Genomic DNA, 23,430 nt, shown 5'->3' on the forward strand with positions numbered 1-23,430 from the left:
ATGCACTTGCCTTCATGTCTCATCATTTGTGGGTCAACTCATGCACACCGTACAGTATGCTTTTGCTCGTGTAAATGAGTCTGTACTTACGCTGAAGAAGATATATTGCCCTCTTTTTGATATCCAATGCTCAAAGAGTCTATAACTGAAAACAAATTAAAATCGGGTGTGCAGTTTTTGAGAGAAAATCCAGCTTCCTGTTGACCAAAATATAAAGGTAAAAATGGGGTTACAGTAACCCTTGTCTAACCTTTAATGCTCAAAGGGTTTCTAACTAAAAATAAGTTGAAAATTGGCTGTGTAGTGCTTGAGATATGGTCCCACTTCCCGTTGACCCAGAGGTAAAGATCAACATGTGGTTACAGGTAACTCAAGGTTAATCTTCAATGCTCAAGGGGTTTCTAACTGAAAATAAATTGAAAATTGGCTGTATAGTTTTTGAGATGTGATCCCACTTCTGGTTGACCCTGACATGCCTGAAGTAAAGGTCAACATGGGGTCATAGTTACCAAAGGCTAATTTCAAATGCCCAAGGAGCCAATAACTGAATTTTTTTTTGGAAACCTGTTGTGTAGTTTTTGAGATACTGACTTCCGGATGACCCAGAACCGGGTTCTCCAAATTTTCAGAGGGCATTCCTGCACGATCGACATTTTGTGCACACCATTCCTGCAAGATCAACAGATTGTTGTTGGTACCGTGTGTTGTTTAACGCACATAAAAGAACCCAGTGCACTTATTGTAAAGAGAAGGGGTTTGCCCTGATGTTCCTGGTCTGATCTGCAGCAAATTGCGCCACAGCACCTTGTAAAACAAAACATCTTGATCTTTGCACTGCTGGCAGACAACCAAGGGGGAACGTTGTTATTGGAGCAAGCGCCATGAGCACTTTTTTGTGGATACCGGCGCTAGAGAAGACGTAATTATTATTATTAATAATAATAAAATTAAAGTGTATTATATACATGTAGTGCCTCATGTCAGGCCTCAAGGCGCTCAGGGATAAGGTCTCATAATTTAAAATGTAGTCCCACATCTTGCAGGAAATACTGTATGTTACAGTGTCAGGAACATCACTGAGTGACAGATATGCGCCATATACATGTATATGAAGCCACTATTATTATTATTACACATTGTAACATTTTTGTGCAAACCATTTTAGCACAAACGAAATGTGTATCCTGAACTAAAATCTCACTTTGTGCACGATCGCCCGATAGCTTCTACCTGGAATGAGAGCGTGGTTGTCCCGCCAGGCGGAACCATCTGAACTCCCATTCAAACTGGAGCATTTTTTTAAAAAGAATTTGGGATGCTAGTCCAAAATGGGGTGTGGAGAACCCTGCTGGAAAATCAACATGGGGTCACCGTAACCGAGTTCAATATTTACTGTTCAAAGGAACTGAAAAGAAATTAAAAACTGGTTGTGTAGTTCTTGAGATATAGTCCCACTTCCGGTTGATCCGGAAGTAAAGGTCAACATGGGGTCATAAAATTTTACAAAAATAATTCCGCAAAGCACTCTTTAGTGGGCAAGCTCCCCGTGTTCCAATGTTTTCTGGCCAGTGTTCTTGCAAGCACAGAAGACGGGCTTTCCACCAGCAAACGGTGCAACATCCGCGATTCCACCATCTTTGTACACATGTAACTGTACTGTCACAACGTACTAACTGAAGGTGTAAGTATCCCTAGCAGAACAGCGTAAACAACTTTTATGAGTGAGAGGGCGCTATTGCACAAGCTGGCTTTTCTCTTAAATGAGCTAAGACAATAAAAACCTTAAATGGTCATCACTCCTTATTTAAAACTTAAATCAAATATTGCTGCTTACATGTAGATAATATGAAAAGATGAAACTGAAACAGTTTATCACTGGTAACAGTTGAATGAGCTAAAACAATGACAACCTTTATGTTCATGACTTCAGTACTTGTTAATGTCTCCACCCCTTTGACCATTAGTTGATCAAAATGTTTTCTGTCAGTTATTGGTTCTATCCGGCGATGGTCAGCTGCCATGGCAGCTTCGCTGTTCTAGTTATACATTTCCCCCCCCCCCTAAATCCCCATAGCATTTGTACATGATTTTGTTTAGTCCTAAAAACAAAATTAGTGCATATGAAAGATTTAGATTCTTATTTCACTTTGAAGCTTATTACATAAACATAACATTTTTTTAAAGAATGGTTAAAATTCTTCATAAATAAGACTTGTTTCAGCTAATGTATATTTAATTAGCCATCCTTGCCACCCTAACTTTATTGGAATCCCGTGTGGCACAAGACAAGGAAAAGGACCAGAAGGAAGTGAGCAACAATCAACAGGCACCTGACACAGATTCCAATAAAGTAAGCATTACCACTACTTATCACAAGTTGATCCAATCGTGTTTATTATCGCTTTCATTATATTCACCGTTCTGGCAAATGGGTGAAGTTTCATAATTTTCTCTCGAGTAATAAACGGCAAACGGTTTGGGTACTTGTTGTACTTGTACTTGTAGGACACAAAACACAAATATCTGTACTCTACAGATTTACATTAAATTTACACGGTAAATAATGATGATAGCTTCCCTTAAAAAACTACACTTGCTGAGGTCTCGGTGAGACAAACAATTATGTTAGCATGTAAAATGTGTTTAACAATCATAGTATTTATATCATAACTGGTTAATACGTTTTTACATGCTAAAAAGGAGAGGATCAATTATTTTGCGTGACTTTGTTTTACCAATTTCCCCAAAACTACAGTACCTCAGCAAGTAACATTTTAAGGGAAATTTTCTACTATCCTTATCTTCAAACTGTGTAAGTTAAATGTAAATCTGAAAACATGTTACAAAAAACCACAACAATTTGTTTACAGCATTTTATTATTGAAAACGAATAGGGCAAAACACTATAATTAAATAACATTATTTTTCAGGAGTCGGATTCAGAAACAACAAAAGGCGAGGAGAGAACAGGCAAATCTGGTGCTGTATGAAACAAATTAAAGAATGTCAATGTTGATAATTTTTTGTACATTAAAAGATGTCTATGGTTTACAGGAGCTGCATGTACCTGAATCACTCTGTGAAAATATATACAGATGAATTTCATCAAAATAAAAACAATATTTACATATGGAAAACTAACTGAACTTGATTGAAGAAAGACAGAAAGGCAAGGTGGGAGAAAAGTATGAACAAAATAAATATTAACAAAAATTGACACATAAAAACACCATGAATAAAAAAAACCGCTGAAAACAAAAACAAAAAAACAAAAAAACAAAAAAACAAAAAAGCAAACAAAAAACAAGAGCTGTGCACTGCCCTCCACAATAGCTACAAAACTTTTATGAAAACAAGACTTTTTTACTGCGTTGAAACAGCTCAGACAAAAATACCTGTCAGAACAGCTTACAAGTTCATGCAAAAATGCTGTGTGAAACCGTTCTGGTCATGTGACCTGTTTATGAACCCTATCCCACAGTAGTTTAACATAATCGATATTTGTATAGCTCCTTATCACAGCCCGAAGGGCGAATTAAAGCACTTTGGACATTATAATAATAATAATAATAATAATAATAATAATAATAATAATAATAATAAGACTTGAAATGCGCACATATCCACCCTGCTGGGTGTTCAAGGCGCAGTAAAACCAAAAACAAAACAAAAACAAAACACAACACAAAGAAAAACAGACACAACAAAATTAGTCATTGAAAACCTGTGACATAAGATAAGTTTTGAGAAGAGACTTGAATTTTGCAGTACAAAGACAAGATCGAAGATTAAGTGGTAGAGAGTTCCAGATGCGTGGCGCGGCTGAAGAAAAAGACCTGTCACCCCATGAGTGTCGAGACTTGGGTTCAATGAGGAGAAGCATAGAACTTGATCGAAGATTCCTTGATGGAGTGTAAACTTGAAGCAGTTCAGAAATATAGTGGGGAGCCTTGCCATTAAGAGCTTTGTGGACAATGAGCATCAGCTTGAAGATGATTCGTTGAGAGATAGGGAGCCAGTGTAGTTGTTTCAGAATGGGGGTGATAGAACACGATTTTCTAGACAGTGCCACAATGCGGGCAGCAGTATTTTGGAGCCGTTGAAGTCTGGAAATCTGGTTGTTAGGAAGACTGTAGAGAAGAGCATTGCCGTTGTCAAGACGAGAAGTAACAAATGCGTGAATGACCTTTTCAGTGGCACTTTTGTCCAAGTACTTGCGAATCTTACCTATATTCCTGATGTGATGTGATGATAAACGAACAATGTTGTTGATGTGTGGCTGAAGTGTCATTGATGAATCAAAAATAACCCCTAAGTTCCGAGCTTTCAGCGAGGGAGCTATCCGAGCATCACCGATGGAGATGTATGGCACTGAAACCTTAGTTAACTGTTGACGTGACCCAAATAGAAGGAACTCTGTCTTATCATCATTTATTTTCAGGAAGTTTTGTTGTGTCCAACGTCGAATCTCTTGGATGCATTTCTCAAATCTTGCAATAGATGCATTGGCGTTTTCTTGAGAAGATTTAAACGTGATGTATAGCTGAGTGTCGTCTGCGTACACATGGTAATTCAGATTAAATTTAAGGATGATGTCACGAATCGGTAAAGTGTATAGCGTAAACCACTGCGGGCCGAGTACCGACCCCTGTGGCACAGAGTAGTTCAAAACAACAGGGTCGGATATCGCGGTGCCAATACATACATGCTGAGTTCTATTGTAGAGATACGATTTGCACCATGCTAGGGCTGTGTCCTCTATGCCAAGGTGATTCTGGAGCCGAGAGAGAAGGATGTTGTGATTGACAGTGTCAAAAGCAGCACTCAAGTCTAGCAGGACTAGTGCTGTAAGGTTATCATTGCAGAGAGAATATCGTTGCTCACACGGACTAGTGCAGCCTCGGTCCCATGGAAAGGCTTGTATGCTGACTGGAACACGTTGGACAGGGTGAAAGTATGAATGTGATCAGAAATACGTGATGAAACTACTCGTTCGATGACTTTTCCAAGATATTTTAAGTTTGCAACCGGTCTGTAGTTTTTGAATATCTCCTTGTCAAGGTTTGGTTTCTTGATGAGCGGCCTGATGTAGGAAACTTTGAGGCTATCGGGAAAACAACCGGAACTGAGGGATTCGTTTACAAGCTTAGTGATGTAGGGTACAAAAATATCAATGTTTTGCTTTATCATGGATGTTGACACTGGATCCAGCTCACAGGATTTTGAAGGAGATTTCATAATAACCCTTTGAATCTCAGCAACAGTCGCAGGCTCAAACACAGATAGTCTACACTCTGGTTGAATTTGTGGCAATGTCTGCGGCACGTTGTAAGGGACTGATGAAAATGATGAGCGGATGTCTGAAATCTTGGTGACAAAGAATTTCTGGAACTCATTTGCTAAGTCCTGGTCATTGTAAGTGGATGGAAGGACAGGGGTTTTGGGTTTGAGCAACAACTTACCAATTATCTTGAAAAGCTTCTTTTGATCTCCTGAGGATTCTTGTACTTGAGATGAATAATGGATGATCTTTGCCTGGTTGATCAAATTCCTAACTACTTTACATTGGTTGCGATATTCTTGTCGTTGAATTGCCAATTTGCCATTTTTCCGCCACTTCCGCTCCAGTTGACGACAGATCTTTCTCGCTGTACGAATATCATCATTGAACCAGGAGACTTCAGTTCGGACCTTGACTGATCTCGTTTTCCAAGGTGCGTATTTATCCAAGATGTCACTGACTGTACTCTCATATTGGCTGACATAGGAATCCAAGCAGTCGTGATCAACTTCTAGATTTGCTAAATGGGAGCCTATGTCACGGAACACTTCGGTAGGATTCACATGTTTCCATTGTCGGCTCTTTATAGTAACGGTTGGGACTTTGGGCTTGCACAGACTCAAGTTACACATGACTGCATAATGGTCTGATAATCCAGGTAGAATAACAAAGTTTGAGACAATTGGTGGGGAGATTTCACGAGTTATGACAAGGTCTAGGCAATGACCGAGACGATGAGTCGGCTCCTTGATATGCTGGGTAAGACCAAAAGCCTGAAGTAGATGCTTAAACTGGTTTGCATTGGTGTTGTGGATGTCATCAACATGAATGTTAAAGTCGCCTGTGATGATGATTTCCGATGGATGAAGCAGATATTCCAAAATCAAATTCTCAAACTCCCTTAGAAAACTTGAGAAAGTCACATGTTGGCCGTTTGAATCTTATTCAGGTCTGTATACAATGACAAGGCAAACAGATTTAGAGTTTCCGGAAACTTCAGCATGAAGAGATTCAAAAGTTGTGTACTGGACGTCATTACTTTTCACAGATACAGATAAAGTAGATCTGTACAGTATTGCAACTCCTCCACCAGTCTTGTGAGGTCTTGAGATGTGATGAAAGTAGTAGCCTGCAGGGGTACACCGACGACATGTTAAGTTATAACCCCTGGTCCATATAATTCATTACTTAAACCATCTCAGCTCCCTGGGGAGTATACAGCCGGTGCTGCGAGTTATCGCGCTCCAAGCATATAAACCATCTCCGCTCTCACAGGTACCCATTTTACCCCTGGTTTGAAAGAGGCTTGGTCGAGTGTCTTGCTCAAGGACACAAGTGTCACGACCAGGTTTCAAACCCACATCGTGATGACTTAACCGCCAGAACCAGACATGCCAACCTCTGGGATCACAAAACTGTATTCTGAAACCCCAAAACCTGTATTTTGCAGCAAAAACCTGTATTTTTTATAAAACATGCGTAAACGTAGTTTTAAGCCCAGAGACAGGCAAAATAGAGAAGGTGTGAAGGCCATTAAGTTATCAAACAGCCTAATTAAACCAGTTAATTAAAACTTGAAGAAAAAAAAAAGGGAACAAAATTAAATATTAAAAAAATTTAAAAAAACCTAGACATAGAATTTTTGTTAATTACAAAAACACGGTGTTCGGTTGGACGTTACGTGATGACGTAGTTCAAAAACATTGAACCATAAAGATGACTTTTTCTACAACGTGTCGTTACTTTTTATAGTTAAACTTGTATCACAGTTTTTAACAACTCCTTTTTTCTTCACAAATGCAATATGTTTGTGTGAGATTGGCTTTAGGTTTTAATTTGCAATTTATGGAACCCTTTAAAAATTTAGCTACCCCTGCACGGAATGATGTACACCGATTTGATTATCAACAGCGCCCTCTTTTGTTGGACAAACAAGAGCGCTTTTGGGATTCCCCCGAAAACGTTCGCGCCATATGATTTTTACACATTTTAAACGTTGTTTTATTGTTATTTAATACCTGATGACGTCATTATGACGTAATTAGGCCCGTGTTGTCTTAAAAACACTAAGGTTCAACTATCTGTTGAGTTTCAAGGTTCAAATCGATCTCAATTTTGAGTTAAGCCGTAGATAAGCTCAAAAGTTGTTTTTTTTGATGAAAAAAACACAAAGGCGAACTTTGACCCAGGGTAACGACCCGGAAGTTAAGGTCGTACGATTTTAGTGTTAACTTTTCAAATGTTTCCCAAGTCTTTATCTCTCCGATGCCCAAGTATGAACATCATAGCTTTTATATTTGTTGAGATACAGCAACAAGCAAATGGTAATTTTTCAACATTAAAAACCTTGTCATGACGTCATCACTGACGTCATCATTCCAAAAAAGTGGCAGTTTCATCTACTCACTATTGCCTATGTACATAGTAAGTTTTAAGTTTTATTTATATTCGCTGAGATACAGCAACAAGCAAATGGTAATTTTTTTAAATTAAAAACCCTCTCATGACGTCATCATTCCAAAAAAGTGGCGGTTTCTTCCACTCACTATTGCCTATGTACATAGTAAGTTTTAAGTTTGTACAAGCTTTACTTTTGTTTTAAAGCTCAAAAGTTGTTTTTTGATGAAAAAATGCAAAGGCGAACTTTGACCCATGGTAACGACCGGAAGTTAAGGTCATACGATTTTGGCGTTAACTTTTCAAATGTTGCCCAAGTCTTTATCTATCCGATGCCTAAGTATGAACATCATAGCTTTAAAATTTGTTGAGATACAGCGAAAAGCAAATGTTGTTTTTCAACTTTAAAAACCTTGCCATGACGTCATCAATGACGTCATCATTGCCAAAAAGTGGCGGTTTCATCTACTCACTATTGCCTATGTACATAGTAAGTTTTAAGTTTGTACAAGCTTTACTTTTGCTTAAAATTGCTGGAAAGAAGAACACGAGGGGAAAAAAAAGAGGAAAAAAACAACATAACAATAACAATAGTTGTTCGGCTGTTAGCCGAACACCTAAAAAAAACAAAAAACATAACAATAACAATAGTTGTTCGGCTGTTGGCCGAACACCTAAAAATAAATAAATAAATAAATAAATAAAAAGTTTAAAAATTGGGCAGAGGTTTCCTACGGGTGGTTAACGTAATGGACCAGGTTTTGTATGAAAAAAGATATTGACAAATCATATCTTAAAGATATTGATAAATCATATCCTATTCATATAGAAACCCTTGTCAATTAATTAAATATCATTTTCTTTGTCAAAAGAAGACAAGTACAAAACAAAACTAATTTAATTTCAATGAAGAAGACAAAAATAACAAATCATCCCAAATGTTTCGTTTGTTGCATTTGGGGGCATAGTTCTTAAATTTATCTTAAAAAAATCTCGCTTCAGGCGCTCTATATCTTTTGCGTCTTTATTTTGGCAAATTCTTTTGCAAACTCGATTCGTCCGTCTGTTCACAAAACGACCGATACCATATAAGGGCATTTGACAACAGCGCCCTCTGTGTTAGACTGGTTCCCTGTGAAATTGGGACGTCAGATAAACTGGCGTGTAGTATGCAATGCAGGTTTGTGCTACTAGCTTCGTGCAATGTTAGATGCGAGGGAATCTCCATTGCGCTCGCTCGATGTGTGGTGAAAGTTGAATAAGGAATACCCCATGGAATAGAGTTCACTGGATAATCATTATCGGCCGTAAGTAGTCGGCCGAAAACTTATTTGTGTCAATAAAAAAATATTGAACTTGAGTTAACACAAAGGGCACGATGGCCAACGGGGATAAAATTGTATTTTTGCGGTGGCGATGCTCAAAACGTATTTTTTTTGCAAAATCCGTACACCCGTATTTTTTACAAAAACCTGTACGAAATACGGGAAAAACGTACTAGTTGGCACGTCTGCAGAACTTGAGTCCAGCGCTCTTATCCGCTAGGCCACGACACCCCCATGTAGTGTGTTCAGTTGAACAAAACATCTGTGAGCATCTGTGTAACAAATAAATGTTGGGGTGCAACTTACTTACCTCCAAGAAAGAACTGAAAGCAGTCACTACTAAACTGGACTTGTGTTGGCTCATCAACACCCAGAGATCCAAACCGTAGCATTATGGCAGCTAGGTTAACAACGGGACCCTTTGACTTTACATCACTACACGCAGTATTGGACCCTTTACATGCACCTATTCCTGATGGGCCTTTACATTGCCTGTACTCCATTAAGTTTCCTGACTGTCAACGAAGAACAAAACAAAATTGTTATACTGTGAGTTACTTTAAAATATCATACATAGGAAAGGTATGGGGGAAAGAGTTGTTGCAATATGGATGGGTCTAGTGTGTAATGAGGGTAAAGTCCTGGTCACACTACATCGATAACGACAACGATAACGATAACAACGCAAAGAGAACGCATTATATTGGTAGAATTACTCCGTGCAGAATACGCGCACGCTCAGTCAACTAATGGAGATCATTATCGTTCTCGTTATCGCTGCAGTGGGACCAGGCCTTAAGAGTTGTTGCAATATGGATGGGTCTAGTGTGTTCAAGAATGGTAAGGAGGGTAAGAGTTGTTACAATATGGATGGGTCTAGTGTGTTCAGGAATGGTAATGAGGGTAAGAGTTGTTACAATATGAATGGGTCTAGTGTGTTCAGGAATAGTAAGGAGGGTAAGAGTTGTTACAATATGAATGGGTCTAGTGTGTTCAGGAATGGTAAGGAGGGTAAGAGTTGTTTTAATATGAATGGGTCTAGTGTGTTCAGGAATGGTAAGGAGGGTAAGAGTTGTTACAATATGAATGGGTCTAGTGTGTTCAGGAATAGTAAGGTGGGTAAGAGTTGTTACAATATGAATGGGTCTAGTGTGTTCAGGAATAGTAAGGAGGGTAAGAGTTGTTACAATATGGATGGGTCTAGTGTGTTCAGGAATAGTATTGAGGGTAAGAGTTGTTACAATATGAATGGGTCTAGTGTGTTCAGGAATAGTAAGGAGGGTAAGAGTTGTTACAATATGGATGGGTCTAGTGTGTTCAGGAATGGTAAGGAGGGTAAGAGTTGTTACAATATGGATGGGTCTAGTGTGTTCAGGAATAGTAAGGAGGGTAAGAGTTGTTACAATATGGATGGGTCTAGTGTGTTCAGGAATGGTAATGAGGGTAAGAGTTGTTACAATATGGATGGGTCTAGTGTGTTCAGGAATAGTAAGGAGGGTAAGAGTTGTTACAATATGGATGGGTCTAGTGTGTTCAGGAATGGTAAGGAGGGTAAGAGTTGTTACAATATGGATGGGTCTAGTGTGTTCAGGAATGGTAATGAGGGTAAGAGTTGTTACAATATGAATGGGTCTAGTGTGTTCAGGAATAGTAAGGAGGGTAAGAGTTGTTACAATATGGATGGGTCTAGTGTGTTCAGGAATGGTAAGGAGGGTAAGAGTTGTTACAATATGGATGGGTCTAGTGTGTTCAGAAATAGTAAGGAGGGTAAGAGTTGTTACAATATGGATGGGTCTAGTGTGTTCAGGAATAGTAATGAGGGTAAGAGTTGTTTTAATATGAATGGGTCTAGTGTGTTCAGGAATAGTAAGGAGGGTAAGAGTTGTTACAATATGAATGGGTCTAGTGTGTTCAGGAATAGTAAGGAGGGTAAGAGTTGTTACAATATGGATTGGTCTAGTGTGTTCAGGAATAGTATTGAGGGTAAGAGTTGTTACAATATGAATGGGTCTAGTGTGTTCAGGAATAGTAAGAAGGGTAAGAGTTGTTACAATATGGATGGGTCTAGTGTGTTCAGGAATGGTAAGGAGGGTAAGAGTTGTTACAATATGGATGGGTCTAGTGTGTTCAGGAATAGTAAGGAGGGTAAGAGTTGTTACAATATGGATGGGTCTAGTGTGTTCAGGAATGGTAATGAGGGTAAGAGTTGTTACAATATGAATGGGTCTAGTGTGTTCAGGAATGGTAATGAGGGTAAGAGTTGTTACAATATGGATGGGTCTAGTGTGTTCAGGAATGGTAAGGAGTGTAAGAGTTGTTACAATATGGATGGGTCTAGTGTGTTCAGGAATAGTAATGAGGGTAAGAGTTGTTTTAATATGAATGGGTCTAGTGTGTTCAGGAATAGTAAGGAGGGTAAGAGTTGTTACAACATGAATGGGTCTAGTGTGTTCAGGAATGGTAAGGAGGGTAAGAGTTGTTTCAATATGGATGGGTCTAGTGTGTTCAGGAATAGTAAGGAGGGTAAGAGTTGTTACAATATGGATGGGTCTAGTGTGTTCAGGAATAGTAATGAGGGTAAGAGTTGTTTTAATATGAATGGGTCTAGTGTGTTCAGGAATGGTAAGGAGGGTAAGAGTTGTTACAATATGAATGGGTCTAGTGTGTTCAGGAAGGGTAAGGAGGGTAAGAGTTGTTACAATATGGATGGGTCTAGTGTGTTCAGGAATAGTAAGGAGGGTAAGAGTTGTTACAATATGGATGGGTCTAGTGTGTTCAGGAATGGTAAGGAGGGTAAGAGTTGTTACAATATGGATGGGTCTAGTGTGTTCAGGAATGGTAATGAGGGTAAGAGTTGTTACAATATGGATGGGTCTAGTGTGTTCAGGAATGGTAAGGAGGGTAAGAGTTGTTACAATATGGATGGGTCTAGTGTGTTCAGGAATGGTAATGAGGGTAAGAGTTGTTACAATATGGATGGGTCTAGTGTGTTCAGGAATAGTAAGGAGGGTAAGAGTTGTTACAATATGAATGGGTCTAGTGTGTTCAGGAATGGTAAGGAGGGTAAGAGTTGTTACAATATGAATGGGTCTAGTGTGTTCAGGAATGGTAAGGAGGGTAAGAGTTGTTACAATATGGATGGGTCTAGTGTGTTCAGGAATGGTAATGAGGGTAAGAGTTGTTACAATATGAATGGGTCTAGTGTGTTCAGGAATAGTAAGGAGGGTAAGAGTTGTTACAATATGGATGGGTCTAGTGTGTTCAGGAATGGTAAGGAGGGTAAGAGTTGTTACAATATGGATGGGTCTAGTGTGTTCAGGAATAGTAAGGAGGGTAAGAGTTGTTACAATATGGATGGGTCTAGTGTGTTCAGGAATGGTAATGAGGGTAAGAGTTGTTACAATATGGATGGGTCTAGTGTGTTCAGGAATGGTAAGGAGGGTAAGAGTTGTTACAATATGGATGGGTCTAGTGTGTTCAGGAATGGTAAGGAGGGTAAGAGTTGTTACAATATGGATGGGTCTAGTGTGTTCAGGAATGGTAATGAGGGTAAGAGTTGTTTTAATATGAATGGGTCTAGTGTGTTCAGGAATAGTAAGGAGGGTAAGAGTTGTTACAATATGAATGGGTCTAGTGTGTTCAGGAATGGTAAGGAGGGTAAGAGTTGTTACAATATGGATGGGTCTAGTGTGTTCAGGAATGGTAATGAGGGTAAGAGTTGTTTTAATATGAATGGGTCTAGTGTGTTCAGGAATAGTAAGGAGGGTAAGAGTTGTTACAATATGAATGGGTCTAGTGTGTTCAGGAATGGTAAGGAGGGTAAGAGTTGTTTCAATATGGATGGGTCTAGTGTGTTCAGGAATGGTGATGAGGGTAAGAGTTGTTACAATATGAATGGGTCTAGTGTGTTCAGGAATGGTAATGAGGGTAAGAGTTGTTACAATATGGATGGGTCTAGTGTGTTCAGGAATGGTAAGGAGGGTAAGAGTTGTTACAATATGGATGGGTCTAGTGTGTTCAGGAATGGTAATGAGGGTAAGAGTTGTTACAATATGAATGGGTCTAGTGTGTTCAGGAATAGTAAGGAGGGTAAGAGTTGTTACAATATGGATGGGTCTAGTGTGTTCAGGAATGGTAATGAGGGTAAGAGTTGTTTTAATATGAATGGGTCTAGTGTGTTCAGGAATAGTAAGGAGGGTAAGAGTTGTTACAATATGAATGGGTCTAGTGTGTTCAGGAATGGTAAGGAGGGTAAGAGTTGTTACAATATGGATGGGTCTAGTGTGTTCAGGAATAGTAATGAGGGTAAGAGTTGTTTTAATATGAATGGGTCTAGTGTGTTCAGGAATAGTAAGGAGGGTAAGAGTTGTTACAACATGAATGGGTCTAGTGTGTTCAGGAATGGTAAGGAGGGTAAGAGTTGTTTCAATATGGATGGGTCTAGTGTGTTCAGGAATAGTAAGGAGGGTAAGAGTTGTTACAATATGGATGGGTCTAGTGTGTTCAGGAATGGTAATGAGGGTAAGAGTTGTTTTAATATGAATGGGTCTAGTGTGTTCAGGAATAGTAAGGAGGGTAAGAGTTGTTTTAATATGAATGGGTCTAGTGTGTTCAGGAATGGTAATGAGGGTAAGAGTTGTTACAATATGGATGGGTCTAGTGTGTTCAGGAATAGTAAGGAGGGTAAGAGTTGTTACAATATGGATGGGTCTAGTGTGTTCAGGAATGGTAAGGAGGGTAAGAGTTGTTACAATATGGATGGGTCTAGTGTGTTCAGGAATGGTAATGAGGGTAAGAGTTGTTACAATATGGATGGGTCTAGTGTGTTCAGGAATGGTAAGGAGGGTAAGAGTTGTTACAATATGGATGGGTCTAGTGTGTTCAGGAATAGTAAGGAGGGTAAGAGTTGTTACAATATGAATGGGTCTAGTGTGTTCAGGAATGGTAATGAGGGTAAGAGTTGTTACAATATGGATGGGTCTAGTGTGTTCAGGAATGGTAAGGAGGGTAAGAGTTGTTACAATATGGATGGGTCTAGTGTGTTCAGGAATAGTAAGGAGGGTAAGAGTTGTTACAATATGGATGGGTCTAGTGTGTTCAGGAATGGTAATGAGGGTAAGAGTTGTTAGAATATGGATGGGTCTAGTGTGTTCAGGAATGGTAATGAGGGTAAGAGTTGTTTTAATATGGATGGGTCTAGTGTGTTCAGGAATGGTAAGGAGGGTAAGAGTTGTTACAATATGGATGGGTCTAGTGTGTTCAGGAATGGTAATGAGGGTAAGAGTTGTTTTAATATGAATGGGTCTAGTGTGTTCAGGAATAGTAAGGAGGGTAAGAGTTGTTACAATATGAATGGGTCTAGTGTGTTCAGGAATGGTAAGGAGGGTAAGAGTTGTTACAATATGGATGGGTCTAGTGTGTTCAGGAATGGTAATGAGGGTAAGAGTTGTTTTAGGCGCCTTGTCAAAACGTCCCGGGCGTTCCTCCGCTGACAGTCTGCGGACTGGACAGCAAATACCGCCGTTGCTAAGGACCTCGGACAGTCCGCGGAAGAACGGCCATGTGCGTTGAAGCGCGGCGAAGTTAATGAGCTATCCATGCCGGGCGCTATTGTTGGTGTAACAATAAGTCTCATGAATAAACAAGTTGTATTTTCAGGTCATGAATATCAGCGGCTTGGACGCGGACCGGCCGTGCTCTCCCAGAATGGTACATTTTCAACTAGTAAGTACCATCGTCCTGGAAGCGGACAGGCTGCACCGACAAGATCATTGTACCACGCACGTTGGTAGTGCCAGCCGACCATCCTGCTCACGTGATAATCGCCAGCTACATGTTTAGACATTATAGTCAACCAAATCGGCGACTTTGAACCTCAACATTCCAGAGGCATTCAACAGGCATCAAACAGCCATTCACGAGGCTTGTATTTTGGAAAAGGCACAATATGTTGAGTCCCGGCTAAACAACTCAAAATGTTATTAACTTTATGAGTATGTCATCACCAAATAAATCCCTTACTATAAAAAAAACAAGTTTGATTCGATGTAAAATATTTGCCACCCTAGTTAATAAAAGTTGAATTTTGTAAAAAACAAGTTTGCACTGGCTGCCAATTCCGATCATTTTAATGGTTTATTCACAATAAAAGGTTTTCACGGCCAGAGGCCGAATTAAAACATTAATTTGTGCATTACACACGTTGGACCATCATGTAATTGTTTGGTGTTTAAATTTTATTTAGGATGAACTGCAGTTTAGCGGTAGTTTTGCATAATACGTTGTGGATGGGTCATTGATACAGTGATCGATACATGGGTATGGGGGAGGCTACGATGCATTGTTTGGGAAGTCAGGTTTTCTATTATAGCGAAACACTATGAAACGGCGTGGTAGTCACAGAGAAAGGATGTTTTGACCTTGCTCCAAAATATGGAAATTATTATTATTATTATTACTAAGATTATTTATTATTATTATTATTACTTATTCTGCCATTTCAACATTAGATGAAAATACAACAAATACTTCCAGATGGGCTAGGAGAAACAAAAGCACAATAATTAATGTGGTCCATAGACCTGCCTAAACAAACCATTTCTACAATTCACATGTTTCGGTCATGTAACCAAGCCTTTCTCGTACGAGAAAATGGCTTTACACACCCTTAGTTTGCTTTTGCCATGCAAAGGTAAAGCCATTGTTCACCACCTGGGTTCCTCCGCGGTTCCGCCGGCAGCCGGTCCGCGGAGCCGCCGTATGATCATGCTTATTGATATTTAAATAAGCTGGGCTTCACAATAGCCGACCGGTCGCTCCGCAGAGCCGCCGGAATATTCATGTTTATTGACATGTAAATGAGCCGTCGTGGCCGTGGACCTTCCCGGTTGCTACGGGTTCTTTTGTTACAAAAATCCGCGGACTCCCGCAGAATGCACGCGGAATGGAACAGCTTGGACGTTTTGACAAGGCGCCTTAATATGAATGGGTCTAGTGTGTTCAGGAATAGTAAGGAGGGTAAGAGTTGTTACAATATGGATGGGTCTAGTGTGTTCAGGAATGGTAATGAGGGTAAGAGTTGTTACAATATGGATGGGTCTAGTGTGTTCAGGAATGGTAAGGAGGGTAAGAGTTGTTACAATATGGATGGGTCTAGTGTGTTCAGGAATAGTAAGGAGGGTAAGAGTTGTTACAATATGGATGGGTCTAGTGTGTTCAGGAATGGTAAGGAGGGTAAGAGTTGTTACAATATGGATGGGTCTAGTGTGTTCAGGAATAGTAAGGAGGGTAAGAGTTGTTACAATATGAATGGGTCTAGTGTGTTCAGGAATGGTAAGGAGGGTAAGAGTTGTTACAATATGAATGGGTCTAGTGTGTTCAGGAATAGTAAGGAGGGTAAGAGTTGTTACAATATGGATGGGTCTAGTGTGTTCAGGAATGGTAATGAGGGTAAGAGTTGTTACAATATGGATGGGTCTAGTGTGTTCAGGAATGGTAAGGAGGGTAAGAGTTGTTACAATATGGATGGGTCTAGTGTGTTCAGGAATAGTAAGGAGGGTAAGAGTTGTTACAATATGGATGGGTCTAGTGTGTTCAGGAATGGTAAGGAGGGTAAGAGTTGTTACAATATGGATGGGTCTAGTGTGTTCAGGAATAGTAAGGAGGGTAAGAGTTGTTACAATATGGATGGGTCTAGTGTGTTCAGGAATGGTAAGGAGGGTAAGAGTTGTTACAATATGAATGGGTCTAGTGTGTTCAGGAATAGTGAGGGTAAGAGTTGTTACAATATGAATGGGTCTAGTGTGTTCAGGAATGGTAAGGAGGGTAAGAGTTGTTACAATATGGATGGGTCTAGTGTGTTCAGGAATGGTAAGGAGGGTAAGAGTTGTTACAATATGGATGGGTCTAGTGTGTTCAGGAATGGTAAGGAGGGTAAGAGTTGTTTTAATATGAATGGGTCTAGTGTGTTCAGGAATAGTGAGGGTAAGAGTTGTTACAATATGGATGGGTCTAGTGTGTTCAGGAATGGTAAGGAGGGTAAGAGTTGTTACAATATGGATGGGTCTAGTGTGTTCAGGAATAGTAAGGAGGGTAAGAGTTGTTACAATATGAATGGGTCTAGTGTGTTCAGGAATAGTGAGGGTAAGAGTTGTTACAATATGAATGGGTCTAGTGTGTTCAGGAATGGTAAGGAGGGTAAGAGTTGTTACAATATGGATGGGTCTAGTGTGTTCAGGAAAGGTAAGGAGGGTAAGAGTTGTTACAATATGGATGGGTCTAGTGGGTTCAGGAATAGTAAGGAGGGTAAGAGTTGTTACAATATGGATGGGTCTAGTGTGTTCAGGAAAGGTAAGGAGGGTAAGAGTTGTTACAATATGGATGGGTCTAGTGTGTTCAGGAATGGTAAGGAGGGTAAGAGTTGTTACAATATGGATGGGTCTAGTGTGTTCAGGAATAGTAAGGAGGGTAAGAGTTGTTACAATATGAATGGGTCTAGTGTGTTCAGGAATAGTAATGAGGGTAAGAGTTGTTTTAATATGAATGGGTCTAGTGTGTTCAGGAATGGCAAGGAGGGTGTAAAGTCATTTCTTTCTAAAGTGTATTTCGGCAAAAGCCGGAAACCAGGGGCTTAACTCACTAAACTTTAAATCAATCGCAAACAGCTAATTTCCATCGCTAATTGGAAATTTGTCACAAGTTTACAACAGTTTAAAAAAAAATTTCACTGAAGTTGGATGTTTGAAACTCATCGCAAGCCTGTGGCAAGCCCGTTGAAATCGTGTGAAGTTTGCGAATGATTTTTGCGGGCGCTCTAGAGTAGAAGTAAAACTCAAGTCCATCGTAAAATTCAATGCATCTGCGTCTGCTGTCCGTGAATAATGCATGGAAAAAAGAACGTATTATTTTTCTATGACAGAACAAACCCATGGGATACTTGTATTATTGTTATGCAGACTTTTGATATATATTCTTCCTCTTGGACAGATCATTCATAAACATGGCTTGGAACTACACTTATACACAGACGACACTCAGATTTACACATCTATTTGCCCTGTCAAGTCTTCTGAGGTCCTTCAAAATGTGTCGGACGTAGAAGACTGCATAACTGAAGTACAGGGCTGGATGTCAAGTCATTTTCTCAAACTCAACGCTGACAAGACCGAGGTCATAGCGATCGGTTTCAGAGCACAACTCGCCAAGTTTAATCTTCAATCAGTTAAAGTTGCAGGAGTTGATGTCTTAGTCGAAACCAAGCCAGTCAGAAATGTTGGAGTCATGTTTGACCCTGCAATGACCATGTCCGTGCAAGTTTCAAGCATCATCAAGACTGCCAACTTCTATCTCACTAACATCGGCAAGGCCCGCAGACTACTGACTATCGACACAACCAAGCTTGCAGTACACACTTTGGTCACTTCAAGACTCGACTACTGCAAAAGTCTTCTGATTCGAGTCAGCCAAAAACTCAAGAGGAGGCTAAATAACATGCAACGAACTGCTGCTACACTCATCACAAAGAAACGCAAAGAAACGGAACTCAATAAATTACACTGGCTCCCAATCCAACAAAGGATCGACTTTATGGTCATCGTTCTCATGTTCAAGGCCTTACATCAACAAGCCCCTCATTACATCATGAACATTCTGCAAGTTCGGTCAAACAGCTCCTGTTCACCATACTTTGTAGTACCAAGAACAAGTCACATCACTTTTGCTGATAGAGCCTTCTCGGTATATGGACCCAAGCTCTGGAATAAACTTCCCAATCACATCAGGGACACAACATCATTCAACACATTCAAGGCACTTCTGAAAGCCCACTTGTTTCAGGAGGCCTACTATCAATGACTTTTTATTTCTTATGTGCCTCAGCAAACTTGAGCAAACTTTTGATGAAGGTGCTATACAAATAAGAAATCCAGCGATGATGGGTCAAAGGTCAAACAATCCTACAAGAGACTTGTTCAAGGTAAAGGTTTTTGTATAAATCCATCATGAATAAAATACGTCGCAGAAATACCTTAGTGAAATCGAAAAATGCATCTTGTTGCAACTGCGATGGATTTTGTGGTTTGCGTTGCGCTTGCATTCAATTTAGCGTTGATCACAAATAAAAGCTTAGTGAAATCGGCCCCTGGCATCCCTTAATAAGAAAGGAAAGAGAAGTGAGCAATATGGAGGTTCAAAAAACAGTTTTCAAATTGACATGAAACTCTCTTCCAAGTGAGTGTTAAATTGCTGCTTGATCTTCTGTTTGGTTATAACATTAGAAAAATGCAATAATATTGATTACAAGTTTGAAATGACCAACCTTGTCTCTCATCATTGCCTTGCGTGATAAGGTGTGTCCATTGATGCCTTCATCTGACTCCTGTAATGTAACTGGAATATTGAAAACAAAATCAACCAAACCAACTACATGTACATGTGTATATTGATGGACATCGCTTAATTAGACACTATATATACATAGGTATCTTTCTGCCAGGTACCAACAAGAATCCAGTCCAAGGTGCTCTGAAATATTGAACTGTCCCAATGAAATACCCCCCCCCACCCAAAAAAAAAAAAAAAAAAAAATTACACGTTTGGTAATTGTCAAAGACCAGTTATAAAATAACAAGCCTGTGAAAATCTGGGCTCAATGGTCATCGAAGTTGCGAAAAAATTATGAAAGAAAAAAACACCCTTGTTGGACGAATTTGTGAGCTTCCAGATAGGAATAAAAAACTTCTAGCTAGAAGTCTTTTATTATTTTAGTGAGAAATTACCTCTTTCTCATACTTCAGAGGGAGTCGTTTCCCACAATGTGTTATACTATCAACAGCTCTCCAATGCTCTTTACCAAATCAGTTTTTAAGTTCATGTTTGTTTTGAGTAATTACCAAACATGTACCTTCCATTTAAGTCCCTAATAAGGTACAAATGTAGTGTCTGAAGATTTGGAACAATAGGAATGGGTTTTTTGGACTGCACATACATGTATGGACTGGCCCGGCTTGGTTGAAGCTGTGCTGTCTAATAATTTCAGTGAAAATTACTGAACTTACGAAACAGCTCTTGTTTTTGTTTAAAAAAATTTGCATTATTATTTTTTAATTTTTTATTTGTCATCTTCAGAAATTACAGTACTGATTTGCAATGTTCCTAAAGAGCAATTGCAATGAAACTTTCAGTGATGAAAGGTATTGGTGCAATGATCATTACGAAACAAGGATGTCATTATAACATTATAAGAAGTCACAGGATGTCATCTTAAAGGTGTTGTGCAGACATGACAACCTCTGGGATCACAAAACTGTATTTTGAAACCCCAAAACCTGTATTTTGCATCAAAAACCTGTATTTTTTTGTCAACACGCGTAGACGTAGTTTCTAGCCCTGAGACAGGCAAAATAGAGAAGGTGTGAAGGCCATTAAATTACCAAACAGCCTAATAAAACCAGTTAATTAAAACTTGAAGAAAAAAACTACAAATAAAATTAAAAAAAACTAAAAAAATTATAAAATTGGGCAGAGGTTTCCTACGGGTGGTTAACCCAATGGAACAGGTTTTGTATGAAAAAAAGATATTGATAAATCATATCTTAAAGACATTGATTAATCATATCCTATTTCATATAGTCAATTAATTAAATATCATTTTCTTTGTCAAAAGAAGACAAGTACAAAACAAAACCAATTTAATTTCAATGAAGAAGACAAAAAAACAAATCATCCAAAAAAGTTTTGTTTGTTGTATTTGGGGGCATAGTTCTTAAATTTATCTTATAAAAATCTCGCTTCAGGCGCTCTATATCTTTTGTGTCTTTATTTTGGCAAAAAAATATTTTGCAAACTCGATTCGTCCGTTCACAAAACGACCGCTACCATATAAGGGCATTTGACAACAGCGCCCTCTGTTGTTACATGAATTGTGTTAGACGGGTTCCCTGTGAAATCGGGACGTCAGATAAACTGGCGTGTAGTAAGCACTGCAGGTTTGTGCTACTAGCGTGCGTGCAATGATGGATGCGAGGGAATCTCCGTTGCGCTCGCTCGGTATGTGGTGAAAGTTGAATAAGGAATACCCCCCGTGGAATAATAGTGGAGTTCACTGGATAATCATTATCGGCCGTAAGTAGTCGGCCGAAAATTTATTTGTGTCAATAAAAAAATATTGAACTTGAGTTAAAAAAGGGCACGACGGCCAACTGGGATAAAATTGTATTTTTGCGGTGGCGATGCTCAAACCGTATTTTTTTTGCAAAACCAGTACACCCGTATTTTTTACAAAAACCCGTACGAAATACGGGAAAAACATACTAGTTGGCATGTCTGCATAAACCATCTCGCTCTGGATTTTTCTACTATGACGTCTGTATCGACAACTGAGTGACACATGGTGCAGTTCAATGCACCTTATACAGCATACATTCTGCAGTTGCTTTGTAGATTGGTTCCCCAGTTTTCCAAACTCGACGGCAGCAAACATGACAATGTTTTTTTCCTGCTAGCAATTCAAGGGCACGTCGTTCGTTCTTTGTAGAGTTTGTTTGAAACATCAAGACTTTTTTGGATTTCATTGTTTGCATCTCTTGGGTGTTTTAATATAATGCAGTTGACAAACAATGTTTTTTCTGCTCGAAAGTTTGAGCCTCTATTCTCTGTAAAACAGCATAGCTAAGCAACAATAGTTGTGACAATCGTACCATCCGCATATGTTCAACAACTGGTTCATGATATTTATTTTCAAATCTCAAGTCGGTTTTGCTGTTTTCTCCTCACTAAAACCTCCCCGAATTTATTGTTCAATGCACATACATATGTTTTTTTGCCCAGTGGAATTACTTACTGGCACTGCCTTTTGTAACTGTTTGTTCTTTTTTCTTCAAAGACTGTTTACAACTTGCCTTTGACCTAGTTTCATAAATTAAACAACCTATAAGACTAAAACATTATGAAACCTACACAAATACTAAGGAAAATATTAATTACCATGATCAGTCAGTTAAAATTAAGCAAACAATTATGGTAAATCACTCTTGGCACTTTGAAAAAAAAATTCTGCTGCCACTTTCGCTCCCGACCCATGATGCCACTGTCGAAGGAACGAGCATATTTGGTGAACGCGTCATTTGTGGGTACGAATGGCCATCGGGCTTCGCCCTCGGGCCATTTGTACCCAAGAATGGCGTGCACCTCTGGCATTATCCTATACTTAAACAACTTACCTCTGGCACTGTTGGTAGTCATCTCAGTCACACTGTTTGTAGACAAACTACGAGGATCATCTTCCCCACTATCACTGTCAATTGAAATCACAACTGAATAACAAAACATACAAATGTGTTAACAGCAAAAGCAATCACTCAAATTTAACAGAAACAGTTTTCAGAAATTGATTAAAATTTCATAAAATTAAAATGCAATTAAAAACATTAAGATAGAAACAAAATTTACCACTTGCTCGCTTCTACGGCCCAAAGCTATTAAATCACTTTCAAAGTCTCTATCTAGCATTACTACTACATGTAAACACCAAAGCAAATTACCTAACATCATTGTAGCAGGACGTGACTTAAACTTTCCAGATATTAAATGGGAATTATGGACCCCAACTCACACACAACCAAAGTTCACACACAACCAACGCTCTGATACACGGCAAACTGTACATGCTGGTAATGTGTGCAGGGACTTTGGATTTATGAATGAGCGGCGCAACACCAATGGTCTTGGAACCAAGACTACCCCAATCGAGCAAGCAAAATGGCTGCGCCCAGCAGAGCAACCGGTAAGTTGCTGAAACAAATTAAATATGCTCAAATATACAAAGACGACTACCACAAAGAATGGCCATGTATAAAGCACTCATCCAAAGATAAAAGTCATGCGTTTTGCACAATTTGCAATTCAGATGTTTATAAAGTACGGCGGACGAAATGACATACTGAGACACAGAGATTCTGAGAAGCATTGCAGTAGTGCAACTGCAAGCCAACACGCTAGGCATTGCAGATTGTTTTAGAAAATCGGGCTCTGAGAGCAGTTTAATAAAGGCCGAAACTTTATTCACTGGGTTAAAAATTGAACATGAACAGCAATATTCTTTAGTAATATTTCAAATGTACATACCTGTTTATGAATATTGGTTTTTATTTCAGCAAAAATTGTTGTGACACGCGCTTAGATCGAGTCTTTCTGATTTTAAAATAAAAATCTTCCTGATTTTCAAAAACCAATGTTGGCAGCTTGACGGAACAACCCAAACCATTTTGGTCATATGTGAAACTAATGAGGACAGAGAACTTACATGTATAAGCATAATGTACCTTCTTAGGTGATGGGCTTGCGTGAATTGCAGTAACATGGTTTTACACTGGGCTCAACAAATTAAATGCAAATTTTCATCAGTTCTTGATTTCAGCGAAATCTTTGGAC

General features: G+C 39.2%; 1 protein-coding gene across 1 annotated transcript in view; it reads right to left on the reverse strand.

Annotated features, from left to right (window-relative positions):
• The window catches only part of LOC117296962, a 77,162-nt gene that overhangs the window by 13,984 nt on the left and 39,748 nt on the right, over positions 1 to 23,430 (reverse strand). Inside the window, exons 8-10 of the mRNA XM_033780066.1 lie at positions 22,221 to 22,313; positions 19,319 to 19,389; positions 9,314 to 9,518 (exon numbers count right to left, since the gene is read on the reverse strand). Of these exons, the coding sequence (XP_033635957.1) occupies positions 9,314 to 9,518; positions 19,319 to 19,389; positions 22,221 to 22,313 (369 nt within the window). The remainder of the gene's footprint in view (positions 1 to 9,313; positions 9,519 to 19,318; positions 19,390 to 22,220; positions 22,314 to 23,430) is intronic.

This window comes from Asterias rubens, chromosome 11 (assembly GCF_902459465.1).
Source record: "Asterias rubens chromosome 11, eAstRub1.3, whole genome shotgun sequence".
Taxonomy (NCBI): Eukaryota; Metazoa; Echinodermata; class Asteroidea; order Forcipulatida; family Asteriidae; genus Asterias; species Asterias rubens.